At 42.5% G+C, this 26,337-nt stretch overlaps 1 protein-coding gene across 9 annotated transcripts in view; it reads left to right on the forward strand.

Annotated features, from left to right (window-relative positions):
- The first annotated feature begins 203 nt into the window (after positions 1-203).
- The window catches only part of mbnl2 (muscleblind-like splicing regulator 2), a 56,107-nt gene continuing 29,973 nt past the window's right edge, over positions 204-26,337 (forward strand). For 3 of the 9 annotated variants that reach the window (XM_042404766.1, XM_042404770.1, XM_042404771.1), the window contains exons 1-2: positions 204-762; positions 12,310-13,211. In XM_042404766.1, the coding sequence (XP_042260700.1) occupies positions 13,038-13,211 (174 nt within the window). In that variant the 5' untranslated portion in view covers positions 204-762; positions 12,310-13,037. Of the gene's footprint in view, positions 763-4,239; positions 4,467-12,309; positions 13,212-26,337 lie in introns of those variants that run through there. The other 6 variants (XM_042404765.1, XM_042404768.1, XM_042404762.1 and 3 more) reach the window with 4 other exon arrangements.

The following is a 26,337-nucleotide window of genomic DNA, read 5'->3' on the forward strand; positions in this document are numbered from 1 at the left end:
TATATGAAAATTCAATATCTATCTTGTGGCTTACTGTATTGTAGCCCATTAAAAGTGCTATAACTTTAGGGGATTTATACAGTAGCTCACTGATAAATGGCAATAGTTTTTGTCAAATGGCTTTAATGTTTTCATCTTGTCTGTTGCTGGCTACTTTGACAGACAGACAGTCACTGATTCATAAATCAGTGACCACATCTTTTCCCTCTGGGAGATTCACTGTTGTTTCCTAGGTAACAAGCGCCCCCCCTCCCTTTACTCTTGGTTCCTCTGGACTGTACCAAATTTACTGTAGGGTGAGAATAGTGTTAGTTATAGAATAGAGGTGGATGTTCGTGTTTACACGGAACGACTTGTATCAACATAATATAATACAAAATTATTTAGCTTTAAATTGCATCTTATTATGGCTCGCATAGTTGATAATGAACGCGTTATTAATGTTTTGACCTTAATATGAACCCCCTGGCGAAGCTCATGAAACATTTCCTCGAACTGTCAAAATCGCTTGTTGCTTCCTACCCTAGCCTTAAAAGTAGTTAGCGAGCTAGCGTGTAGCGAGTGATAGCTTACTCCAGCCCTTCACTGAAATATATTTCGAAAGCGAGAAAAAGTTTGCTGCTGAAAAGAATTAGTGAGAAGTCTCAGTCGAAGACCATTTCTTGCCGTCCATTTCCGAGCTGTGGGTCCAACCGAAATAGCGCTCTGGAGAAGCGGCGGCGGCGGCTGAAGTGCAGCTGGATGTGACAGGTTCGTCATCAGGTAAGCTGCAGGTAGTTAGCTTAGCAGCTAGCACTCTTTGGCTTTGGCATATATTTAAACATGTGGCATTATGGGAGATATAGCGGCTCTTTGGACAGTAGATGTGGCTAAAAATATTCCTAATGATGCTACTCCAGTGTCATGAACATTATGAGCTCATGGCTGGATGGCTATGCTAGCCACTAATCACTGCCCAGTGAGCTAATGAAAACAAGTGAAAGCTGCTCCATAGAAACAAAGATGAAATCAGCATACATTATCTCTGTGTCTCTCCTGCACTGATCAGTGTAATTCTTCTTGGGACATACTGTTTGTTATTTGTGAAGCAGTTAAAGACTTGATGAAATCAGTCGGGGATAGGTTTGATAATAACTGATTTATTATTGACACCATAAGACAAATAGTGTCATCATGTAAGCAATGGCGTTGCATCATTGTCACAAGCTCCTGCATATATCCAGGTTACAGTGAACTATTGCATGTTATTACTTTCAAATGGAAATGTATATGCACAATGAATGCAGTGTCATCTTGACTAATGGATTGTTAGTTTTAATTGCTGTGTACAACGAAAAATAAACCAGCTCTAATGAGACGTAAGTGGAGGCACATTTTAATTTACTGCAGGTTGACTGAGCAAGATCTTTTTACACCTGGGTAAGGTTAATAAGTTTTGATCAGGCTAACTGCGAGGTCATATACAGTAATTGGTCTTCCTGAAAATGCAAATTGACATCTCAGAACAGGGCTGTAACAATGGAAGCGCAGTGAGACAAGGCAAGCTAATCAGTACAACAACACAAAGTGGACCTTGGCTTGCCATTTGTATGGAATATATTGTTTTCATTCATGCTATTAAAGTAACGGTACAAGTGAGTAAGAAACAGCAATCCACACTGCACAATGATTGTTAGGAAATTGGCTTTTTGTCATCAGAAGTATGAAAAATTATGTTATGTGGAGTCAAAGTGACATTTGAATCCAGTATTTCCTGGTTGATTTTGATTCTTTTTGATCTCTGCTTTTGAACACAGTCTCAATGCACAGCCTTGAACTTGCTCCAAAACACCCTGGTTGACCAGTTGCCTGTGCATCTATTAGGCATTTGTTTCTCAATCATCATGTGGACTAAGTGTGTGACATATTTACCAGAATGGCTTTCAAGCGGAAGGAAGCACAACTCTCTGCCGCTTGATATTTGATTACGGCTAATAATAGAAAAAGACAGCTGCCTTTTCATTGATCTGTCTTTGGTGCCCTATTTCTAAGCCCTGTTTTTTTCTCCCTGTCATGTTCAGCTATCCAGTAGCGATAACACAGAATACATAGTGCTCTGTGCTTGGGGAGCATTTTCAAACTCATCAATCTTCATTTGCTGTAATTAGCTATTGTTTCAAAATACTTCTTTTGTATTTGGAAATGAAGCCACTGTGGGCCACAGAAATCCTAAATCTGGTTGTGTGCGAGCCAAGCTGTTTGGGGTCAAACAGGACAGGGATAATAAGAGGGGAGGGGATACCATGTGGGAAGGAAGTGGCTCAGCTTGTTTGTCTGCCAGGCTTTTGTTTGTTTTCCTGTCGGACAAATCTATTTAGGAGGTAGGCTATCTGAGGTCTGCCGGTGGAAATTAGCTACAAGCAGGGCTTGTTATACAGTTATTGACAGTTATTCAATCCGTAATGTGGTTATTGAGAAGTTGGTTGCAGCCAAATGAGAGACTGATAAGCTTGAGCATCATCTATCACCAGCTATTGTTCTGTATGAACAATAACATATCAAGTTGTTTTTTTTTCTCATCATACCAGTCAAGTTTCAGTTGTTGCCATCTGCGAGCATTCCTTTCCCTTTAATCTGCCACTTCTGTGTACATGATATAGCGCCGCGAGGCTACATTCACTGAAGGTGTCAGGTGACACTTTTGCTTTTGACAGAGGCTGGTATACCCCTCCTCCCTGTTCAAGCTTCATATAATGGCAAAGCGCTAGTCTGTGTTATTTCCCTACAGGTGCCCCAGTGCCTAAGATGACATCAGTATACAGTGTCATTTGCTGAGGTAGACAAATTTTCATGCTAGAGAGATTAATCCACCCAACCCCCATCTCCCCCAAAACCCTTTGACAAATCTATTGCCTGTGGAACATCAGATTATATACAGTTATCAAAGCGTTGTCAGACAGTTAACAGGTTTGTTCATCACGGAACTGTAAAGCATGTTTAGCCTCATTGATATTAACGAAACACCCAGGCTGCCGCGTCATTCACAGCCTTTGTTTGTGACTTTGTATGAGACAGAGGCAGAGAGAGAGAGAGAGAGAGAGAGAGAGAGAGACAGACACAGGGAGAGCCAGAGAGACAGACGGTACAGCTGTTCTATTGAATCTGGATCGAAAAGTCATGAAGCTGGATCTCTGACTCATCAGTTCTGTGACGCTCCGGCTTCACGGCTCATATGATGCCAACCAGCATGTCATCAACTGGGTGGAGGGGAGCAGGATGGGGGGGTGGGGGGGCGGTGGTGGAGACAGACCGAGACTTTCCAACCCCAGCCAGCGCCAGTCATTTTTTTCCTAAGCACATTCTGATGCAATAACAATAACAGAAATGTTCACTACTGTGCAATTTTCCAGGCCAGTAAACTAAGGAATTAGACTGAAATAGAGCTTGAGAGATTAGAGGAATTGAGACAACATACAGGTGAGGGGAGGAGAAGAGATGTGTAAAAGAGGAGGAGGAGAGGGAGGAGAGGAGTTTAGAGGAGGGATGCTGAGGGTAGGTGGAGGAGAGTTGGGAGGGGGGAGGAGGGGCAGTGCTGTTGTTTCCTGGGGGGATGGTGTTAAATGTAATCATAGAACATAGACAAGGACAGAGCTGATCATCATTATGAGACTGCAGCAACGCTGTGATTATTACTTTCTTAGTGGTAATTTTGTACGAGAAATCTGGAGTTCATATTCTTGAGCTACTTTCTATTAGAGGGAAAACTGATTCAAATTTGAATATAATAAAGTTCCCCGGGAGAATAATGGACAAAAAATGAATAATGTGATAGCTAGTTTAGCAGGGCATGAAATTGGGGGAAATACCTTTAAAGATCAGCATTCATAGGTTGTTACTGTAAGCGCAGTTTTCACCCCATCACTTAGTGTACTCTGTTCCAATAGGGAGATACAGAAAGCTGTGATACGGAGTAGCTGTTCTTCTATTGGCTGGAGCTGTTAAGGGGCAGGGCCTTGCCACAGGCTAGTGGGCAGGAAGGGGCTGGCTTTAGGGGTGTGGGGTGTGGGGGGTGGTTGTGGGGGGGGGGGGGGTGGCTGGAAGTGTTTCAGCCAGATAGTTGGAGTGGACACTCTTCTGCTTCCTGCTTGCCTGCCTGCCTGCCTCACTCGCTTGCTCCGCGGCTGAGAGAGAGAGAGAGAGAGAGAGAGAGAGAGAGAGAGAGAGAGAGAGAGAGAGAGAGAGAGAGAGAGAGAGAGAGAGAGAGAGAGACATCGAGAGAAAATCCCTGTCTAGGCATGGACCTCCGGCTGCAGCACTCGGCAGCTCGCGAGGAATGACAACAGTTCACATGGTCATTAACTCCAGTTGCTGAGGCTGAAGGGAGCTGTACTGTAGCTCAGTGTCACAGAAGCACCGGGTGCCTCCTATGTTCGGGACAGCAGACAGACAGAGGCACACAGCAGAGCTACGGGACCCAGTGAAACGAGGTGGGAAAGAACCGTCATATTGGCTGGCTCTTTTTTTTTTTTTTTAAATTTTTTTCAGGAGTTTTGCTGCAGTGTGCTGCATACCAGTCTGGGTGGGGAGGGAGGAGAGGGAATGTTTTATCTGTGCGAGAGCATGAGAATGAGACGAGGGAAGAACGGGGGGAAAAAATAGAAAGAGAGTGGGATAAATGCACAGGAGCAGTGCAGCCACGCAGTAACTACCCTTATTGCAGTTTCCAGCGCTGTAATGGACTTTCTGTTTCGACTCCTGAGAGAGAGGCATTATCACAGCAGTTGACTTGCCCCTTTCCTCAGTGCAAATGTCAGGAGCTCTTTTTTTTTTTTTGCCACACGGGCTCCATATTTTTCACTCTCTAGAGAAAAACTTGTCATGTTGTGCGGCATGTGCGCTGTCACTGCTCGCTTTGTGTAGTTTTCACAAAGTTTTTTTTCCTCGTAACTGTTGCAAATTTGTTATCTACAGGCAAAGGTTGTTTGTACAGAACAGGGTTTGATGTTTCAACACCCTATGTGTATGTCGATACAAATAGCTGATGGCCCGAATAAGCTGGGACTTCCCAGTTCTAATAAGGCCCACATCATAATTAACCTCCTGAGTTAGATGGGGCATGGTTGACGTGTCCCTAGCTTTCTGCTGTCTGTCTAGATTTAGCTTTTCGCTAGCCGCCGGGTCTGGTGCAGTCAAGCAGTGGACATTATCGCCTGCATGGAAAAGGCCAGGGTGGTGTCACACGTCTGGCCGTGGATCAAGGGGAAGTGGGTGTTTTCTAAAATGGAACATCAGTTCAGCCCTTCCTGTTGTGAAAAGAATGGGATAAGTCTCAGACAAGCACCAAGTCCTTACTGCAAGACCCTGTCAGCCAGAAGTCCCCTTTCACCGTATTGACTCCCATGGAAATTGTACCTTGCGATGGTATTAAAAGGATTTAGTGGTCAGTGGGGTTTTCAGACATCTTCTTCTGCATGAAAGAGGTACATAGTCTGATTGCATTGTGACACGAGGGTGAGTTTGCTGAATCATTCAGCTCTCATGTTTTCAAGTGCTGAAGATTTCCATTAATTTGATGTGTTTCATTTTATATTGTAATGTACAAGAGCTTTAATCTAACACAGTGTTTGCTATCCTTGATTTTAGGATATATTCAGTGCCAGTGAAACTTACAAAACAGTCACAGTATGCCTGAGAGCAGTTGTAAGCATGCTTCTATAATTTTCATGCAGACTTTTACATCAAGTAAGCCTAAGTATTCTGTTAATCATCATGCTTATCTGAACAGCACTATTCACCTCTGGCTGCCAACTATACTGTAATTAGCTGATGACTTGCCTGAGTCCTGTGGCTAAGCAGGGAGCAGACAAGAACACTTGCACAGGAAAACAAGTCTATTTACTGAGTGCAGTGGTTGATATCAATCAAAGATGCTGAAACTCTTTCTTGCCTGTTTTCATGGAAGTGCTTGAAAAAAATTAGCAGATGATAGTGAAAAAAAAGAGTAGGTCATCTGTTCTAAGGAGAGGAAAGCCCAATCCTATATCATGAGCAGGGCCATTCGGGTCACTGTGGTTTAGCTAAGGCTATTATGATATGGGGCACACCTATCTGCTGACTGTGTGAAATGCTTCTTGTGTTACCTCCGAACAGTAGCTTAGTCCTGGTATAGCCTCTGCTGAGCTCACTCACTCGTCCTTATCGCTAATGGTATTTGATAATATTGAACTCAAGGAGCCGTAGCTTATGCCAAAGACAATTTCATAAGCATCATAGCGTCTATAGTATTAAATACGAATTAGGCTGCAGGGTATAGCCCTGCTCTGATCCGCTCTGGAAGAGGCAAAGGAACATTTTGCAAGCCAACAAGTTTGTGATGTCACCCTGAAAGCTAGGTTAGGTTTATTATAATCTCTATAAACAGATATCTGCATATGGATGCAGAATCTGTAGGCAGCGGGACAAGATTTTGGTACCGGAAGCGTTCTGGTTTCCTATTGTAGTAGTATTGACCAATCATGTTTGAGCGGGCTTTGGTTGGCATGCAGGTAAACAGTCCATGTAGAGAGCAAAAGAGGAAGAATGCATTGGCTGAAATACAATGTCGGGACTATCATCTGATGACGACTTAACTTTTTATTAGCTTTTTTTTTTTTAATTATCTGCATTCACATGCATATATCTGTTTATAGAGATTAGCTGAAATGTTGTCTGGACTGTGTCAAGTTGCTAATCGGACTGTGAAACCACGACTGGCGCACGGAAGAGGAAGTCTTGGCCCGGATATCCGTTATCCGGATATCCACTGGCTACACCAGAACCCCGAAATATTGACCGTTGCCCACGTAGGCTAAATCATCATCATCTTTTGAAATTGGGTTTGCTAGGGATAAAGGACATTTTGATAAAACCTGTATTATAAGGCTCACTCATTTTCCATTACTCACTGGAAACTGAACATTTTCCTATTTCCCCTCTACAATGAGGTCCTCTCTCCACAGCCTTGAAAAACATTGACCACTTGTTCCTCTTGGTCATGCAAATGACCACACAGCTGTGGTTTGCCAGCATAAAGTGGTATAAAATGGAAATGCAGCCACTCAGGTACCCTGCTTATGAGCTTGTCTGTCACAGCCATTTGTAATGTCTACTTTATTTTGCTGGCAACACCTGGCTGGTGCCACAGTAAACGTTGTCACAAGGCTTACGACCAATGGAAACCAGGTAGCTTATCGTCTCTGCTGAACAAATACAAGCAGCTGAGATAAACCGCACCGCACAGCCAGAGTGCACAGATACCAGACTAATGGGTTACATACGTGGTATTCAGAGGTCAAGCCAATGACTTTCACTCGAGACGCCCCAGTCCCGCTGACTCTCATTCAATTAAGCAGACTGACCAAGATAATGCTCCTGCCAGCTGGCCTTAGTAAGCGTCAGTAATCCATAAAGTCTAGTACTGTGGTGCTTTTCTTCACATCTCTGCCCTGCTTTATCAGGTCACCCTGTCTGTCCACTGTTTGTACTGATGACACAGAGGGGACAAAGCCTTCTTGCAGGAACTCAAGAGCAAAACAGGATATACTTATACTGAACACAGGTTTTGTCCTTTTTGGGGTTTTTGGAAAATATGCTCCTGTATAGCTGAAAACAAGGATAACACTGTCATGATTAAATAATGATTTGGCAAAATGAACAGCCTCATTAACATCTCCACATTCAGGATATTGTAATGCATCTGGTATAAACTCACTGATTTGGAATAACATAATGTTAAATCGCATGGCATACGTTTCATTAGAAAGCCTTGAATATATTTCTGCGTTGCCAAATCCAAATTATTAGACTAGTCCTTCACTCAGCCATGAGGGTACACAGGAGTGCTAATCTCTGAGGTCAAAACATAGGGTGCTGGATGGTCCCTTCCTACCTGCCCACCATCTGTCCCTCCCTCACTTCATATCAGTAGCATTGTGCTTGAAATGCGACTGCTAAGCTCAGCATAAACCGTACTGTATGTGTAATGCACTAGCAGAAGCTCAACGAGCCTAAACCAAGACAGAGGCACACTGTCCAAGGACACGTCAAACCAGACTAAACTCAAACTGCGTGTACTGCCTCTGACCTCAGCTAGAGTTTTCCAAAGCTATTTTTTTTCCACTATGTGCTTGAGTTTCTCATGCTCTACGGATAGGATGTTGTTATATGACAGAGGTAACAGTTTTCCCCCCGGGTTGGCAGTTTGCTTTTCCAGCAGGGGCTGTGGTTTATTTCGAGAGCGTAAGAAGTCTCAGCCATCTCTGCTAAAAAGAGGCTAGCATCAGCTTACATGCTAATACAACATTCTCACTATTACATTTCCATCTCTGTAAAGTTTATTGATGCACATATAACTTACAACAAACAAGGTTTACATTCTCAACATACAGTATGTCTGTGGTTCATACTTGTTGAAACAACCAGCTGTCATGTGTGTGCTTAATATTACAGTTATTGCAGTTGACTGTGGTTACTGTTACTGTTTAGTAAATCTTGAGCTGCAGCTTGTGATAATTTTTGACTATTCTATTAATATTTTTTTGTTTGTATGTTAAACACTTGTCCTATAACATTTCAAAATGAATCATCATAAGCCCAAAGTTGTCTTTAAGAGATGATGTGTCATAAAAATAACTCATTATTTCTCTGTCAGTTGATCAGCCAGTCAGTTAAAGAATTGGTTTAAGCCTAGTTTCAATGCCCGTTTGTGTAACATTTGTTTGGACGGTAGTTAAATTACCGTGGGATACTACACAGTCATACAGTCAATACAGTATGGGAGCAGACATGCCGTCAGGTTCCTGCATGATTTTTATCGTACCGTCACCCACATGAGGGTACTTTTGATCTTCAGTTCTCATCATTTGTTTTGAATATCTTTCATGACAAACATTGTTTGCATTTTACCTGTCGAGTCCCTTGTGAGCTTTTCAGGTGACCCTAACCAACCCTTACCCACCCAGTCGGCCCACTCGATTTTATAAAAGACTGAGTGCTGTAAAGTTCCACTGTTCAACTGAAAAAAGAAAAAAAACTGATGGCTGTGTTTACCAGCCATTTTAGCACAATTTACTCCATCATTTGAGGCAAAGTAATTTTACAGAGAAATGGCATTAATGTCCTCTCACGCCAGTGCTTGAAGTAGAAAAAAATAAGTGCCATTACTCCCCTTATTCACATGTTGGCATGTGTAGCGGCTGCTATCAGCAAATCATTAAGTATTACATTCTGAATTTCTACAGTGAATAAAAGATATTAGTAGATATTGTTGATGTTCACTACATGAATTTATTTAATCAAGGGGACAACCATTATTAGAGTAAGAAATAATTGACTATGTACTCTAGCTTTCGTGTGTGCCAACAGAGAAAAGCAGGCAGGCGGGAACAGGTGAGCGTCATATATTGCCCCCCAGGTAATGCAGATTTTTTAGGGCCATTATGAATCGCCCACAGAACCTGATATGGAGAGGGCAGATAAGAGTACTGGCCAGTAGCATAGGCAGAAATCACAGCGTGGGCGAGCACAGAGAAAATCAGGTGGGCCTAGCATGTCCAAGACCAATCATAGGCTACTAATAGGTTCTGAAACGCATACTGTATGTTAACCAAAATAGGCCATTACAACTATACTTGCCTGAATGCACCAGTTTCCCACAGTCTGAAATGGTAAATTAGCTTACTTTTGATGATTACAGCAGAAGACTACTGGTGTTGGTGTTGAACAATGAAATTACTTCATTATAGTCCAACACTTCAGTCAGTTCTCTTTCAAAGGAGAGCAGGGACAAAGAGTTCAGTCTGTATGTCATCACTGATGCCCTGATGCCAGTTTTTATCCGACTAACAGTTGAAAAGAGTCTTTCAACAGTTCAGCTTGTTGCTGCTGCTGACGGGGGAAAGGGGCAGCTCACGTACATGTTGTTACTTGGCACTTGTAAGAGGAGAAACCTGGCGCAGGAGTAGTCTCTTCCTCCTGCTCCGTATGACATATTTTTGTGACAAACTTAAGCAAACAGCTTTGTTTCGCCATGGTTTTTGTCTTAACTATATTAAAAGCAGGTAGCTAGCGGAAAGTAGGCTTCTGTTTCTCTGTGCAATGTGCAGGTTGTACACTGAGTGAAAGAGGAGGAGCCGCTCACAATCTGGCATTTGCGAAATGCACTGCCACTCAAAAAATCTGACCTATCAATATCATCATATGGTAAACAAGAAAGAAGAATTGTTTTATTTTTATTGGTCGTGCAGTCACATTCGAAACAGTATTCATTGACTGCTATTCGCTGGATGATCCAGCAAAAAAAGGAAACCCAAAGCTACATGCCAAGCAAGTGCCTATGTGCGAGAAAAAGTCACGGTTCACAAAATAGTAAAATGTAGACGTGCCAATACTGCGTAGCGGTGAGTACCGGCCCACTTCAAGCAGTGTCTCACACATTCTGACAAAGTAGGTTAGCTTTATCACAGACATCTTATGGCTTCTAAAAATAAGAAGGGATTAATTGTTAAAGGTCAGATCTGACATGATTCTTACCTGACTATCTCTTCTGCAGCGATTGGCTCTCTCCCTGGGGAGATGGTGTGAAATTAAATCCTGCCTTGGAGAGTGGAGCCTGGGCGTCAGTACGATTGGGCGAGGAAGCTTCTCATCTCATTTCACATGATCAGCACTAAAGTGGGACAATATGATTAGCTAGACAATGGTCCGGATTCATGGGCTTGGAACAGTGTAGGGTTGGTGGGCGATTTCAAGGGGAAGCATCTTTTTGCTGCTTGTTGTCTAAGGAAAGACTACTTGTCTCTGTGACCAGAAAACCAAGCCAAAAAAAAAAAAAAAGACAGAGTCTGGAAGATTTTCTTTTTTATTGTAGGACACTTAACCATATGGATATATGATCTTATCCTAATGGTCTTTTAAAATGTCTCCCTTTGATATTCAACACTTTGCACAAAACTACAAACAGAATTCAGAAGTCTCCAATTAGAGAGACCAAGTTTAACTAACCTAACCAAGAATACTGGGCCTAATCCAGATCTGACAAGACCTGAAGAACTGTATGACAACTGTCTAAAGGTTTCTGTCTATGAAGGGAATTTGTAAAGGGATTTCTTCTTCCTTTAACAGTAGCATAGATGGTTTGAGTACAAGTCTCAACTTGCCTTCATTAACACAAAGTAGAGCTTGTCATATGCCTTTAGAGGTTGTTTAAGATAATGTTCCCGTGGTATTAAACATCGTCTTTGTTGAAGTCTAATTGCGGTGGAGGTTAGGGTTAGGTGTGGTGTTTACTCTTGGTCTTGTCTTTTTTCCATAGATGAATTTATATGTTTTAAACTGTAGAGGGGAATCTTTTAACCAGAGCTGTAGGTTTTTACAACCTTTCTCTGTCTCCTCCCTCGGTCTGGTGTCCCCAGCCCCCTTTTCCCGCCCCTGGTTAGCAGAAAAACATTTCCAGATGTGCCAAGAAAAGAGCTCCCTGCGCAGTAGCTTAGTAATGGATTTCATACGCTTAAGCTAAAGGTCACTTCCTCAGATTGTTGCTCCACCAATTGTCCCCCCCCTCTCTCTCCCTAGACAACAGCCAGTCACAGGGACCGGTGTCTTTCCAGGATGAGGCAAGGTGCACATACACACATTTCCCCCATGAATGTAAATTGACAGGCTGCTGTCAATGAGCCGGTATCTAATTTGGACAGTGGGAGACCAGTGAATATTGCAGGACACAGGGCAGCGTCATAATCGTGTCTGGCACTGGCATATGCATCTGTCTCGGTCGCTCTCTGGCTGCTGGACGGCTGCCCGGAATAGTGCTGCGCTGCGCGGTTTTCTATTGGCTGCACCATCCCGCCGTGCATGGCTCTACAGGGCGGGTTGGACCCTAGGGCTTTTTTCTATCTCTGCTCTGACTCTATGCTCTTGTCCACTGTCTCATAGCACAGAGGCTTTTGCCATTCACCGCTTTGTATGCAATATGTTGGAGAGCCAGTGGGCTTGTAGTCACCCCGTACAATGGCACACACCAGTGATCGGGGGACTTAAACTCAAGTGGCTTCTGTATAACCTCACAACTGCCTTTTTTCTAGTTCATCAGCCATGTACCCTTTAGAGCTAGCACCCCTCAGGGCCAGTACGTACACAAATTCAGATTGACATGCATACACAAACACTGTTAACGCCTGTTGAAGCCTGTTAGATAAATCGTTGCCCACTGTATTTAGCAAGCCATTTTCTCACTCTGAAAATAACCTCATGCTGTTTGTTTCTTGTCTGTCTCTCTCTCTTTCTCCACTTCAGATCACTGACAGAAAGTGCCTTGTGAGACAACATCCCTACTTGAAGATTCCTGGGTGTTTTCGGACAGCTCCAGATTTCTCCTTCTGCAGTCGTGACAGGACATAGCTTAGCCCCTTGGTTCGTCTTTACCTGTGCTCAGTGTGAAGAACCCTCGAGTGAAGAGGTGGAGCTACTGCACTGCTGGCCAAGGTGCCAAATCTCAGAAAGAGTAGGTACTGAGGACATTTAAACAATAGAAAGCCACTTGTGTCGTCCTAATCTGTGCCATAGCACCTCGAAATAGCACCGCTTTCGCTCCTCAACATCAGCCCTTGCACAGATATCATCACTCATACAAAGGACATTTTGGGGACATTGGTACAACCAGTAGAGCTTGTGTCCGAGCATGTCCCCTCTGCCTTGTCAGAGGTCTGCAACTGAGACTTACTGATTGATGAACAATTAGCTGTTCAACTGACAAACTCAATAACAGCAGTGCAGTCCCATGCTCCGGTCACATAGACTTTGCCAGTCCATTACCTCCACTTTCCTTTCCGTGAGGATAAATCTCATCCACTGACCTGAAGCAGATCACTGTTAGCTACATGTTCCATCAGTTTTAGTTGTTGTTAGTTTCATTTTTTTTTTTTTTTTTACTGGAACACTCTGTAACACCTCCTCAGAGGATAGCCTCCTCCTTAAACCAAGTGGCTCAACTCCACCCAAGCTCCTCAGCCAGCGCTGCTGACATGGCTCTAAACATTGCCTCGATACGTGACACAAAATGGCTGACCCTGGAAGTGTGCCGGCAGTTTCAGAGAGGGACTTGTTCACGCAGTGATGAGGAATGCAAATTTGCCCACCCGCCCAAAAGCTGCCAGGTGGACAATGGGAGGGTTATCGCCTGTTTTGACTCGTTAAAGGTAAGGACTTTTAAATAGGGATGTTATGAATTTTATTCTATCCTCTTCCCTTATGCTGCTCTTTTTCTCCAGAGTATTGGATACAAATTGATTGTAAGATTCTCTCTCTTCTAGATCTTTTCATGAGATTGTTGTCATGAATACCTGGCACACATACCTGCAGAAATCATCATGTTTCATACTCGTTATTTTATTTCTCTTAACACAACCTCATGGACCTGTCAAATGATGTAAAGCAAATATGAATAATTGGATTACATCTCCGCAGTACCAATATAGCATCTGACATAAAATGTTACAGCTTTGTGGTTCCTAATGGTCGGTGGGTGTAGGTTGTCTGCTCAAATTAGCATATGTGTCAGGTCTCCATGCTGTGCTGCAGTTAGCAGACCAGCCTGACCTATGAAGCTAAAGGCCAGAGAGGTCTGTTGTCATGTTCACTGTCACCACAGGTGTGTGTATGTATGTGTGCGTGCCCATTAGGTTTTTTTATACGGTAAGTTCTACTAATGTTACCATGCCTTGTCCATCATCTGCGTTTGTGGGCGAACATCTGATCGCCTGAAGTTGTTTCAGGGCTTCTATTCCTGGTTGCATGTCAGCTGTCACACACAACCAACGAACAACATAAACAGTCAGAGCTTGTTTGGTTTGGTTCCCACAGATCTAAGAAGAGGTTTAAGTATTGAATCTCTGAATGTGGGTGATCTGTTTTTTTGTCAACTGGTTATTATTGATAACATTTGGTTGGTATGAAATTCTAGAGGCTTTAAAGCCATGTTGAACTATTTATTCCTTTAATAAAGGCCTGTAGTTTATCTTTTCGCCCCTCATGCAAGATGTTATGTTGTTGTTACATTTGTTATGGTTGATACTCTTGTTGAACCTTTTTGCTTTTTCATAGTGGTAAAATATCTTAAATTAGTTTAACACCAGATACTTTGAAAGTCCCCCCAATTATAACAAGGTCGCTTCACACAAGCCCCCACATGCTGCAAATAAGATGACTGCATCCGAGAGCAACCCATTATTTTCAAGCTGTGTAGGAAAAAAAAAGCAGCTGTGACAATGATAAATAGCCAAAGAAACTAGAGCAGAACACTGGAACTGTGAGGAGTTTGTCTTTTTTTTTTTTTTTTTTTTTAAGTATGAACTGTAGCTGCATTCACATATACAGCAGTGCGGTATGAGGAGACTGTATTTCACATTTTTCAAGGTTGTGTAAGAGGCCTGAGACAAAAGACAGACTAGATTCACTAGAAGCGAAGAGCTTTTGTTAATAAAAACTATGTGGTATGTTTCCCTATACCTGAAAATGTTATTAAATTGAAAAATAGTGGTTTGCAGGCGACATCGTTGGATTGTGGCCCTATATCTCCTGAAACAGGTTGCAAGCTTTCCACACTTTTTTTTTGCACTTGAAAGCTATAAAGATCTTTGAAGTGTGTAAAAGCCCTTTTCATTACATGTTGCTTAAGGTCAGTTATTTATTTGACACGATGAAGACATTATGGGCTATCAGCTGTTTTCTTGGCTAAGACATAGCTCATGGTAAGGCTCGCGGAATTATTGCTTGCAGTTAGCCATTGAATGACACTCCTTCCCAGCTGCCAGATTTAGCAAGCTGTTATACTGTTATGGTTTAATGAGCAAACAGCTGACTCCAATTGGGATCGATTTGTTGTTGCACCATGCAAGGGAAGGCCTGAAATTCCCTCTTCACATCACATGATTTTGTTTTTCCTTAGCAGTCATCCCTGACTGAGGAAACAAAATGACCCAAGCATGCAAACTTGTAATAACAGTAATAATAATAATACATTTAATTTGTACCATACTTGTCATTCATAGTGAAACTCAACGTGCTACAGTATTAATAACATAGAACACAAAGAATAATATAAGAGTTGTGCTGCCTTTCGTTTACACTACTATCAATGATGTTTCTTTGCTTTGTGGCAATCTACTGGCAATTACTGTTATGTATCATCTGTACCTTGAATAAACAGAATGTCATAAAAGAATAGCATGCTGTGTGCACACAACATAAATCAAGTCCCATCTTCTAAACAGCTTTTGAGTGCAGTTTGTTTGAAGGAACAGTGTGTTTCCTCACTTACCGTCACTCAGAGGCAGCTGTACTACCCAGAAGAACTTGAGGTTACTTACCATGTAACCCCTGCTCTCTGATAACATGAATTAAGTGTCTCACTTTATAATGCTCTCTGAGGCAAAAGCCTCCATCCAATATTGGCTGGCAGTCTTGATGCTTGCGTCAAGGCAGCATATTTGCAGACTTCCATGCTGTGAGCTGTAGGCTCACTCCATTGTTTTCAGCCAACTCCATGCGTCTTGTCAAGTGATACTTGACAAGAGTGGACAAAAGGGTTGTCTTCCTCGTCTGACACAAAGTGTTCTGACACTCCTCTATCAGCTCCTTGTTGGAAAATCCACTGGACTAGTTTGCAACACAGACTCTTAAAGGTAAAGTGTGCACACGGCTCCTGGACATAACAGCACATAAAACATCAATCACGAGTGTCCATTTGTGAGATTGTGCAACCCAAGGGACATAATCTTTGGACAAGTTTACTGCCTGTATTATGACAGTTTGGCGTAGCTAGAATATAAGAGAGGTTTTAGTTTGAATTTGTTAGATTTGTTTGGTTTTAGTTAACAATCCAAAATTTGAGATCTTGCAATAGCTGGTTAGCTTAATAGCAATCTGTCTGAGTGGTAGCAGTCAACACACTCTCTTGAAGCCTAGAATGGTGACTAAGCGATATTTCCATTGGATTGTTAAGATATCCTCCCAACGACAAGAGTCTACCTTGATACAAGCATCATGACTTCCAGCTGGTACTTGATGGGGAGAGGCTTTTGAAGATATCGTTCGTGCGTGGCTCCTTTTTTATTCTTCTCATTTTCTTGAAAAATATTTGTTACATCTACTATCTGGGCTTCATGGCTGTGGCCCTCCTATAGCTTACTATAGGTTGCTTATAATATTGTCAATCAAGGAATTTTTCAGCTGTCAGTGTAAGCTGCTGTCTGAAAGCCCATCAGCTAAAAGCGTAATGCAGCTAAAGTGTAAAATGTATGGACAGATCTGTCTCTAATTGCAGCCACTCTCTCTTTCTCTCCCCCTCTTTTCACCATACAACCCAGTGACAGAACGAGAATACAGGATTCTCTGTACTTTTAACTCCCAACTCGCCCCCTCTCTCACAAAGACTTTCCTCGTGACAGCTAAGAGAATGAATGCTTTATTATGCATTAGGAAATGTGTTTTCGCTCCATGGCAGGCTGATTTCCACCCCATTACGCCCGTATCGTCTTCCTGGGTCTTCTCATCTGATAGGGTTATCATGCCAGGGTTGTGTGCTGCCAGGCATGACTTGGCCAATGATCAGAAGGGTCCTTTTCATAAACACGTGAAAGGTAAGGCTCAGGAGAGGAGTGGAGTAGGAGGTGTAACTCTGTTGTTGCACTTGTCAGGCAGCGGTGGGCAAGCACGCCAACTCATTGTAGAATTTGACTGTTCTGGTTGTTGTTTTCACACTGAGTTGGTAAAAAACACTCATCCGATGACAGTGGCTCCTTCCTGTACTCTCAAAATAATTGTTTGTCTAAAATGATTTTTAAGTATGCTGTGCCAGGGATGCCACATAATCACTCATGACTTACTTTTTTGGCCTTTTGGTTCATCGAGTGTTTGGGCCACAAAACATTTAAAAGAAAATTCCTTTAGATGAGATTATATAAATCACAGATGTCTCTGACTGGCAAACTCTTAGCAATCATCTTCTGCTAAGTAGCTTTTAAAAGGTGTTATTAATTTTAGCATGATTTCACACCTGCCTTGTTTAGTTCAGTTGAATTAAACCCTGGAGCGTTTTCCCCCTTTGTGCGGTACGTCTGGGCAGGTGTGAACACAGCAATCGTACTTGGGTACGGACCAAAACAACTGGATGTGTGTGCGTGTGTGTACGTGTGTGTCGGTGTTGCAAGTGTCGGTTATATGTGGGGGATTAAACTGTCACAGCCCGCCACGGTTTAATATATTAATGGAAAACCCAATACTTTGTTCTCTAGATGTTGCCTTGGAGTGCGTTCAAATGTGGCATTCTGCTTGCAGATTTTGGCTTGGTATATGGCCCAAACGATGACCGCAGTTAGGAAGAAATGCTGATTCTGCCAATGGTCCATTTTGGATAACTGTCCCTGAAGAAAAACAAACTCCTTTTCTCCCCCCACCAACCCCACAAGAGTTCTGACCAGTGAATGGAGTGACAGCTCCCACATGGCTATTGTTGACACATTTTGGTTCACATGAAATTTTACAGTGTGAAACCAAACCAAAGGGAAAATGCAACAAAGTAGCAACTCATCCACTGATTTGCATGAAAGCAAACAAACTATAGGTGTGAAAACTGAGCCGAGGCTGATGGTGAAGGGTCTAGTGGGAGCAGCGTTTGGGAGCAGCCAAACAGTGCTCCCTTGCACCATTTGCACCAGTTCCATTCATCTGGAGCAGAGGAATGACCTGCCAAGGCAACGGCAACCGAAATACCCGGTTTTGCATTTTCTGTTAGTGTGCTTTGCATGGGACAAATGACGATGAGGAATCACTCCTGCTTGGTTTGCTCCTGCTATCTCGATCGTAAACCTTGCAGCGCCCTGACTCCACCGCGCTACTCTCAGCATTTCTATAGTGTAATGTCTAGGGGATTATTTTTTGTCCCCCCTGCTCTACACTGTGGGCTTTAGAAATACAGTCTCTCAATGCTGCATTTGTCATCTCTCAAAATAGGACAAGGTGCTTCATCTCTGTCCAACTAAAGCTGCATTCACATTTGGTTGGTAGACATGAGATAGCTTACCAAGTATTATTTATTTCCATTGAGACATGACTTGAACATTTAACAGTGGTGACCTCAACAACAAGAGTAGCAAAACATTCAGATATGCCAACTTTTTTTTTAAAGTCATGGCCACGGCGCCCATCCAGACCAACCCAAATCATTTCTGCTGGTATTTTGTATCTTTCCCCATACATTTGAGGTTTGTTTCTGCTTTATCTTTTGAATTAGGAAAATTGCATGCAAACTAAAACTGTGCAGACAGGTTTGGTGGGTGCCAGGCACAACATGACATTTAACTGTCTAGTAAGAATCAAGATAGTAGTTGTTAAAACAGCATGAGAACATTAGATAACCTCCGTACAGGTAGATGATTTAAATATGTGGGGAGACATTACGATTAGTTAATCAAACAAAGGACATGATAAAGCCATATGGTTATACTTGCAGAGCAAAATGGCTCAACACAGTTCCAGGTCTGTAGGGGCACATGTGTAATAACTGATATCTCACCATTAAAACACTTTTTTTCCTGTAGCAGCTGCACATAATTTTGAACCAAAAGTAAAACGTTTGGGCCAAACTCTCCTTCCTTGAGCATTACTTCTCCTCTACTAACGTCTTTCACTGTGATAGATAATCAATACAGGCAGCACTGCGTTTCCAGCAGCGTCACAAATGATGTGTCGTGGTTGAAGCTGTTTCTTATAAGCTCTTTGACTTGTTGCACAGTGACCATGGAAACCATGACTCAATGGTAGTGGGAATGAGGGGAGGAAGGGGCTGTAGGAAAGAATACCTACGTTAATGGAGTAAATGCAATCACACCAGTCATGTGATGATGTCACATTGGCCGTGCCTCTGACAGTAGCCTTTTGTTGGTGCTTATTTCTCCGATTTTCCATCTTTTTTTTCTCTTTAGTGCTGTCTCTACAAGTTTATATTTCCACTGGAAATGAGCGGCTCATCGAGAGATTATCATCTAAATAGCTCTTTTTAAATAGTGCAGAAAACTGACTTCATATATACAGTCCATACTGGAGAGAGTGTTTAGATATTTGTGTCAATGCGTCATCTGTGCAAAACATGAGGCCTCCAAGCCTTTACACAGAAGATCAGAACTGTGATAACGTGAGCTGTTTAGAGTTTCTTACCCCCATGTTTTACTAGTCAGATTTTACCAGGTGAACTCTACGCATGACTGAGCTTCAATAGTCTGAGAGGTGGCGATGGTCTGGTGCATCCTGGCACTATCATGTTTCGTCAAGTTGAGGATGTCAGAAAGAAAGTGTTGAAGCAAGAGAAACAATAGAAGCTACTTCCAGGTGTGTGGATGTGTTTTCTCATTTGGATCACAGACCTCGGCACAGTCCCCCCTGGGGATGAGGTGCCCTGGTTTCTCTCGCTTTGTAAGAACATCTTAATCCGGACTCCGCTCCTAAAAAGAGCGTAAGTGTTTTCTGGGGTCGTGGGACAGCTGAAATCTGTAAATGAAGAAGCGAGGGAACCTGTAAAGAGGGAAAGGTGTTAATATTTGAATGGCTAAGAGAATAATGGAGGAGAAGAGAACAAGCGATTCAACCTCAGGTGTTAAGAAATGAAGGCGGGAGCAAGAGGGCTTTCCTGTCTGCAAGTGACATGTTTAGCCAGGCAGGGAACCAGGGCAACATTTTTAAACCAATTATCAGAGATTGTTATTAAGATTCAGTGGGAAAGTGCCTGCGACCTTGAGTTAATCTGTTACCCCATAGCTACCAGAACAGACAGAAACCAGACAATGACACCTAAATGCTAATGGATACCAAAGGCAGCATTTTTTTTAAGTTTAGAGATTTCTCTGACTTAACTGTAACTTCCCCCCTCTGGGCTTATTGCATTTGCATGTTTTTGGATCTTTAGGAAGCTTCAGTGAACATGAACTTTATGCTCATGGCCTCATCTCCCCCCCCCCTACTCCTCTCTTGTTTAAAAAGATGGGCTCGGCTGCATTCCTCGGCGTAATCCTCTCGAACTGGGCCACACCCTGGGCAGAGCAAACATGTGGAGGGGAATGTATGCAGCGCAGCGGGAGCTGGTGTTCCCCCAGGGTCATTCACACAGACACAATGAGGCACTGACTTGAGCTTAACGTGAAGCTGCAGTTGACGCGGCACGCTTTGATGCGCCCCTAGGAGACCCCCACCTCTACCGTCCTTTTAAACAGGCCTCCTCGTACGCAGACACATGCCTGCACACTCTCTGTCTTCCCAGTGCAAACCATGCCAAACTTCATTTGATCCATGTGATTTCACCCCATACACCCCACAGCCTGCGTCTAGCTGATCTGAAAAAAAAAAAAGTTCTAAAGATAGGAAGAGAGAGAGAGGAGGAGGAAGTCACATCAGATCACTGTTAAGGTCTCATGACTAGACCTAGTTGATCATTCAGTCCTATCTCATGGAGGGCTTACTGGAAAATTCGGATGAAAAACCACAAAAACATTTGGTTTGTGTACTAAATGAAAGCATTTTAACCACCATTAAACCTCAGTTATTTGCCTCTACAATATACAAATCAAATATTTCTCTTCTTATTTGTACTACTTCTACATTCATGTCCTTGTAATTCAGTCAAGAATTAGTCGCACAAACATCAACTAAAGTGTAATTTACCAGCATTTACCAGCATTGCCCGGTCATGGTTTTGTTTATATACAGCAGTTTGTGATTGATGCATTTCAGCCATGTAGAAAGTTGTATTTCACAGCTAAATTACCTGCAGTGCTTCTCATTTTTTCTCTCCTCTTATCAATCTTGTCACATTGACTGACTCTTGTGCTATCAAGATAGTGTGAACGGTAATTGATCCTGTTGAAACCAGTGAGTCTAAATCCCCCTTTGTCTTCCGTGAAATTACTGTTTTACTATTTCTTTTCATTTTCTGTCTCCCTGTGATGTAACGTTTTCATGTTAATGTTGTCAATTTCAATATTTTCAAAGGTTATGGAGAGGAACTGATACAGGATACAGTAGGGTACAAGTTGGCATTTTAATTGGGCCAGTGCTCTGACCCACATCTGTGTGTCAGTGTCAATGTGCGTGTGTGTGTTTGAGAGAGACAGAGAGAGAGAGAGAGAGTCTTCTGTGATCCCCACATCTGACTGTCTCCCTCTGGGTCTAGCTGCAGAACTAGAGGTAGCCAGCTGTAGACACTTATTTTTTGGTCCCTCCAGGAAATTGTGATTTGCAAGATTCCCACGATTTCTCTGCATTATCATCATAAATTTCATGTCCACACCTCGTGATGAGAATAAAAGACAATTGCGACGACAACAACAAATACAACTCCTCATTTACAGTTAGAAAGACTCTTCAACATTTTCTCTCATCATCAAAACAAACCCCATGTCGGTTGATCGGCAAAAAAAAAAAAAAAGAGATTGCACTTTGTTTTTGTGCAAAACTAAAAATAAAACGGAGCCCACTGAGAACAGTTGGGTAGCGGTACATGTGAAGGCAGTTTTGTGTCTAATATTAAGCGAGAATATTCCAGGCATCAGAAAGCATCATTAAACCAAGTGTCAAAGTATCAGGCATGAGATTGCATGTTAAACAGCAGTTAGAAATAATCATTTTTTAGTATTAAAAAATACACAAAATCTGTGTTAAGCTTTTCCATACTAATAGTAATATCAAAGTGACTCATTAAATCAAGTGGAATCAGCTTTTTTGTATTCAGGACACTAGAGAAGTCCTATAGTGGGGCTTAAACTTAGGCGGCCCTTACAGATGTAGGGCGATGTGCCTACTCTCTACACCACTCTGCTGATACACAGCCTTTGTTATATCATAAAATGGAGTACCAGTTTTGAACTTGAACTCCATTATATCTTCTCTATTGAACAGAAAATGTATGGCACTACTGTTTCTCATGTCAGATTGAATAGTAGGTGTTCGTCACCCAGTGAGCCGCCTGCAACATGATGGAGAGACCAAACACTGAAAATCTGCCCATCTGCTGTACCAGTGTCTCACCTGGTCTCAATCCACCCACTACCTCTGAGTCATCCTCTTTTTTTTCTCCCATCTCTCTCTGCTGCCCACAGTGCTGATAAAGTACTAGATTCTCCGCTATTTTTTTTTTTTTTTATCCTCCCTGTAAAAAAAAAAAAATGGCGACTTAAATCATTGCTGCAGAATCAATGCCGTCCTCACATTTGGTGATTTCAAAGCCAGCTGGACTCAAACCCCCTTACCGCTGCAGTAGTCGTTGCCGTTGTGAGCACCTCTGCAGTAAAGCTGAGGGCAGATCTATGGCGAGTCAGGCAGGAAGCTCGCTGTGCGCTTGACCTTTCGCTATTGGTCTCATTAATTATTGATGCGTACTTTCATCACCGCTCATCAGAGGCAGACTCAGGTTGTCCTAATCTAATTTCTACTGAGAATAGCATTTTTTTTGTCTGCTTTATTCAGTCCTCTCTAAAAAATATATATATCACTTGGAAAATCAACAGCTTCAGCCTTGTGTTTTTTTTTTAGCCTGGAAAGGCTAGAGACACCTACCGCTAGCCACAGTATGTTCATTGTATCGCCAGTATACTGTAGCATATGGCGTTAGCTGTGGCCCATATTAAACATTGAAATTAATCGTTGCTCAGGAAATGTGTTGACTGCTCCCCCTCGGGCTCCTTTTAATTCTCCTCTGATTATAAAATGGACAAACTTACAAAGACACAGAGCTCAAGATGCTTCACAATTCCCACCCAGCCACCCCCAGTTTGTACGCACACACACACACACACACACACACCTAGGGAGCTACAAACTGTTCAACAGACAGGCCCAGCTGTCTCCCAGGGGCAAGGCACTTATAATGAGACAGAGATCTTCTTAATTGGCTCCATCTAATGAGGCAACAGAAATGCAATCTTTGGGGGCCCTACACCAAAATGGGCTCCCTTTTTTTTTTTTTTTTGTCTAAATAACTATTGGTCTGTGTCAGACGGGCTGTTATGAACCAGGCCTAGCATGACATCCCAATCCCATGTGAAGATGTATCAGTGTTAAGAAGCCTATACGTCGGTATGTCACTATCACCATTATTCTGTGCTAATAAAGTAAAGAGTATAAGCCACACTGACAGTGATTGACATATAGTGACAATAGAGTGTGCTCAATGCGAAGTCTTCTCCTATAAGTCCTCTGACTCATATCCTATTCAGGCTTGACGAGTGGCAGTGATGGACTCCGCAGTAAAAGTGGGACCTGCCATAATTTCCTCTGGAGCACTCCCTATGCCGTTTGCTGTGCCGCCAATACCGATGAGCTAAATGGAGACCACCGTCTCAAAAATAGCACTTAAAAAGCCGGTGTTTTCTTCCTGCACTCTAATTTTAAATTCTAATCTACAGACTCACAGTACACACAAGAAGAGGCAATCACTTACCTCATTAGACTGAGGTTAAGGATGGGATGAGAGTGATAAGATAACGTACTGTAGGTGTGCGTCTCTGTCTGATTACCCTAACTAATACTGTTCCAGTCAGTGCCGTGGAGATACAGTCAACAAGTTATTCAAGGCCAATCTAACTTTCCTCAGAAACATCAGGCTTAATAGGCTGAAGTGTTGCAGCTACAAATTGGTGTAATTTGATAGAGCTTGTCTGGATGAAAGTCTTGGAGTCAGTGTAAATGACTCTCGTGTTAGTGTATGAAAGGCTTACAGCTGTCTAGTTAGAAGGGAGAGCCGGGTATTGTTATAAATGTTTTCATACCAATACAAGCCCTGCAAATTCAGTATTGAAACAGGTTCTTAAATTATGCTTTATAGATGTTTCTTTTGTTCAGCTGAGCTCTTGTATGAAGCTTGATGACTGTTGTTAAAAGATAATGCTGGTGTATTACAACATGGTTCTTGTTTTCATAGTTTTAGCTATTGCTCCTGTCTGGAACAATAACAATGTAGTCATCAGTTTATTTCTCAGATCTGGGAATGAGGTGACATCACTGAAAAGAAATCGACAAAACAAGTTATAACAAACCTCGAGGTTAGTCAGACTGGAAGAGAAAATGATTACCCAAACTGTCTTTTGTGAACATTCAGCACAGTTTAAAGACAGACTTCTTGGTTTAGCTGTGACACACTGTGTGTACTGTAGCTGTGCAATGAAGGATTATTATTATATTTCAGGTGTGCTCACTCAGTTTTACCTCTAAATGAAGTGCTTTAAACGATATGGCTAAAGTGTTGACTTGTTAACAGCCTGTCACGATCATCTGATTGTTCATTTCTTGTTCCGTCTGACTTTGTTGTAACAAGATCTCAGAAATCACTTGAGTGAGTACAGTTCTATCGTATCAGAAATGATAGCTGAAACAATGACACTCAAGTTGTGATAAGCCCGAATGATCCATTGAGAATACAAGCTGTCAAAGCTTTTGAATATCTTTTGATACCCCAAAACATACACTGTAATGTATACCATTCTAGTAGGGATTGTTTTATGATTCAAGCCAGAAGTATTATTTGTATCACACCCTTCCCCCTTTCCCCCTACCACGCAGGGTGGCCATACCATAAAGGTCAACGTCAGGTCATAGCAACATATCTGTGCCTCTGGGTTTGTGTGTGTGTGTGTGTGTGTTTGGGCCGACAGGGGGGCCATGCAAAGTTCATGGACGAAAGTGAGATGGCCAATTTCACACCCAGCAGATGTCTGCACCAGTGACCCGCAGCGACAGGTGGGGGACACTAATTGGCAGCGCCCACCGTCACAGAGTAGGGTTGAACCCATGGTGGGTGAGGGAATGAAGGAGGGAGAGGAGGATGAGAGGAGAAAAAGAAGTGGGTACCAGCGGGGGGTATAAATTGGCACCACATTTACTGTTGCAAACCATCAAAACAGTCCACGGTAGGAGGAGCGTCAGGTTTAATAGTTGCATGACTCAGACGCACACATCAGCAGTGGGCAATTTATTTTTGCTCTCTTTTTTACCAGAAACAGGCATTTCATGGTTGATAAACAAACAGATGTTGCCTCTGAAAACTGCTCTCTAATCCTGCTCTGTTTGCATTTCCATAGCAATGACTCGGATTCAGTCAGCCACTCGCTCTCTTTTTTGACTCACTTTCTCCGCAGGCCACAGCTCACTTTACAGAAAACAGGGGAAAAAGAGCAGGGCGATGACATGGCTGAACAGTGAGATCAATATGTTTACCTACATCCGATGATTTTAAGATAAAACACACCCCGCAGCTCAAAGGCTGTTTGAGTCACTGTACCCTGGTTTATTGATCTCATCTCTTCGACCAAAGGGCGCTCGCTACTTTAACCGAGAGTAAGCCCTCTCTACCTCAGCGTTCTCAACCTTATCAGGACTGTTTTCTTCATCTCTATACTCCTTAGAGGTCTCTTCAGCCCAGGGGAGAGGGCGTCCTCAGAGGCCTCATCATCACAACCAACAAACAACATGTCGATCCAGGCGAGGCTGCAACTTATTCCCCTTTGGTTGCCTATATCAAAATGAAATTGCACAAGCTCGTTTGAAAAGGAGACATGCGTTTATTTGTAGTTTCCCAGTTATAAAAAAGGTTTTTGAGGTATTAATTGAGTGCTGTATTAGTTAGTGAAGAGAAACAGCTAGTAACATGTTCTCTTATCATTCATAGAGGGATACGAGTAACTGTGAGGCATTATATTCTGAATATGATCAAAGACAAGATAAGACCCATGACTGGGATACTAGTGCGCTTGTAAATTCTTACTTGAGGAACTGGGCTCTCCAGTTTCTCTGTAGTTTGAATTCATACCTCTCAACCTTTTTTTTTTTTTTTTTTGTCAGCAACCGAAGCTTTAATCTCCAAACTGGAGAGTAAGCAGCCATACAACGTTTCTGCCCCTATCTGCTGAGTGTGTTAGAAAGAGGCTTTGATGAATAGATCTGCTCTCTCCCTTCCATCTCATTATCCTCCTTTATCTGTTTTATGGATTTACACAACTCCTCAACACGCTCTGACATGCGGTCGATTGTGTCAGCGGGGAAAGAAGATGTAGGCTAGCCTTTAAAAAAAAACAAAAAAAACAACCAAATGTCTTGCATTGTTTGTATAATTCCTCTCATTAGCATCTGTAGTGGATTTGTGTTATTTTTGGCGTAGTCGCGGCTTTGATCGCTGGAGAGTGATTGATATTGGGGTATCTGTTAACAAATGATAAAATGAGGAAATTAAAAGAAGGCCTACTAGCTTTCTGCTGTTTTCTCTTGGGTCTGTGGCACAGTTCTTTT

Source organism: Thunnus maccoyii, chromosome 24, assembly GCF_910596095.1.
Source record: "Thunnus maccoyii chromosome 24, fThuMac1.1, whole genome shotgun sequence".
Lineage (NCBI taxonomy): Eukaryota > Metazoa > Chordata > Actinopteri > Scombriformes > Scombridae > Thunnus > Thunnus maccoyii.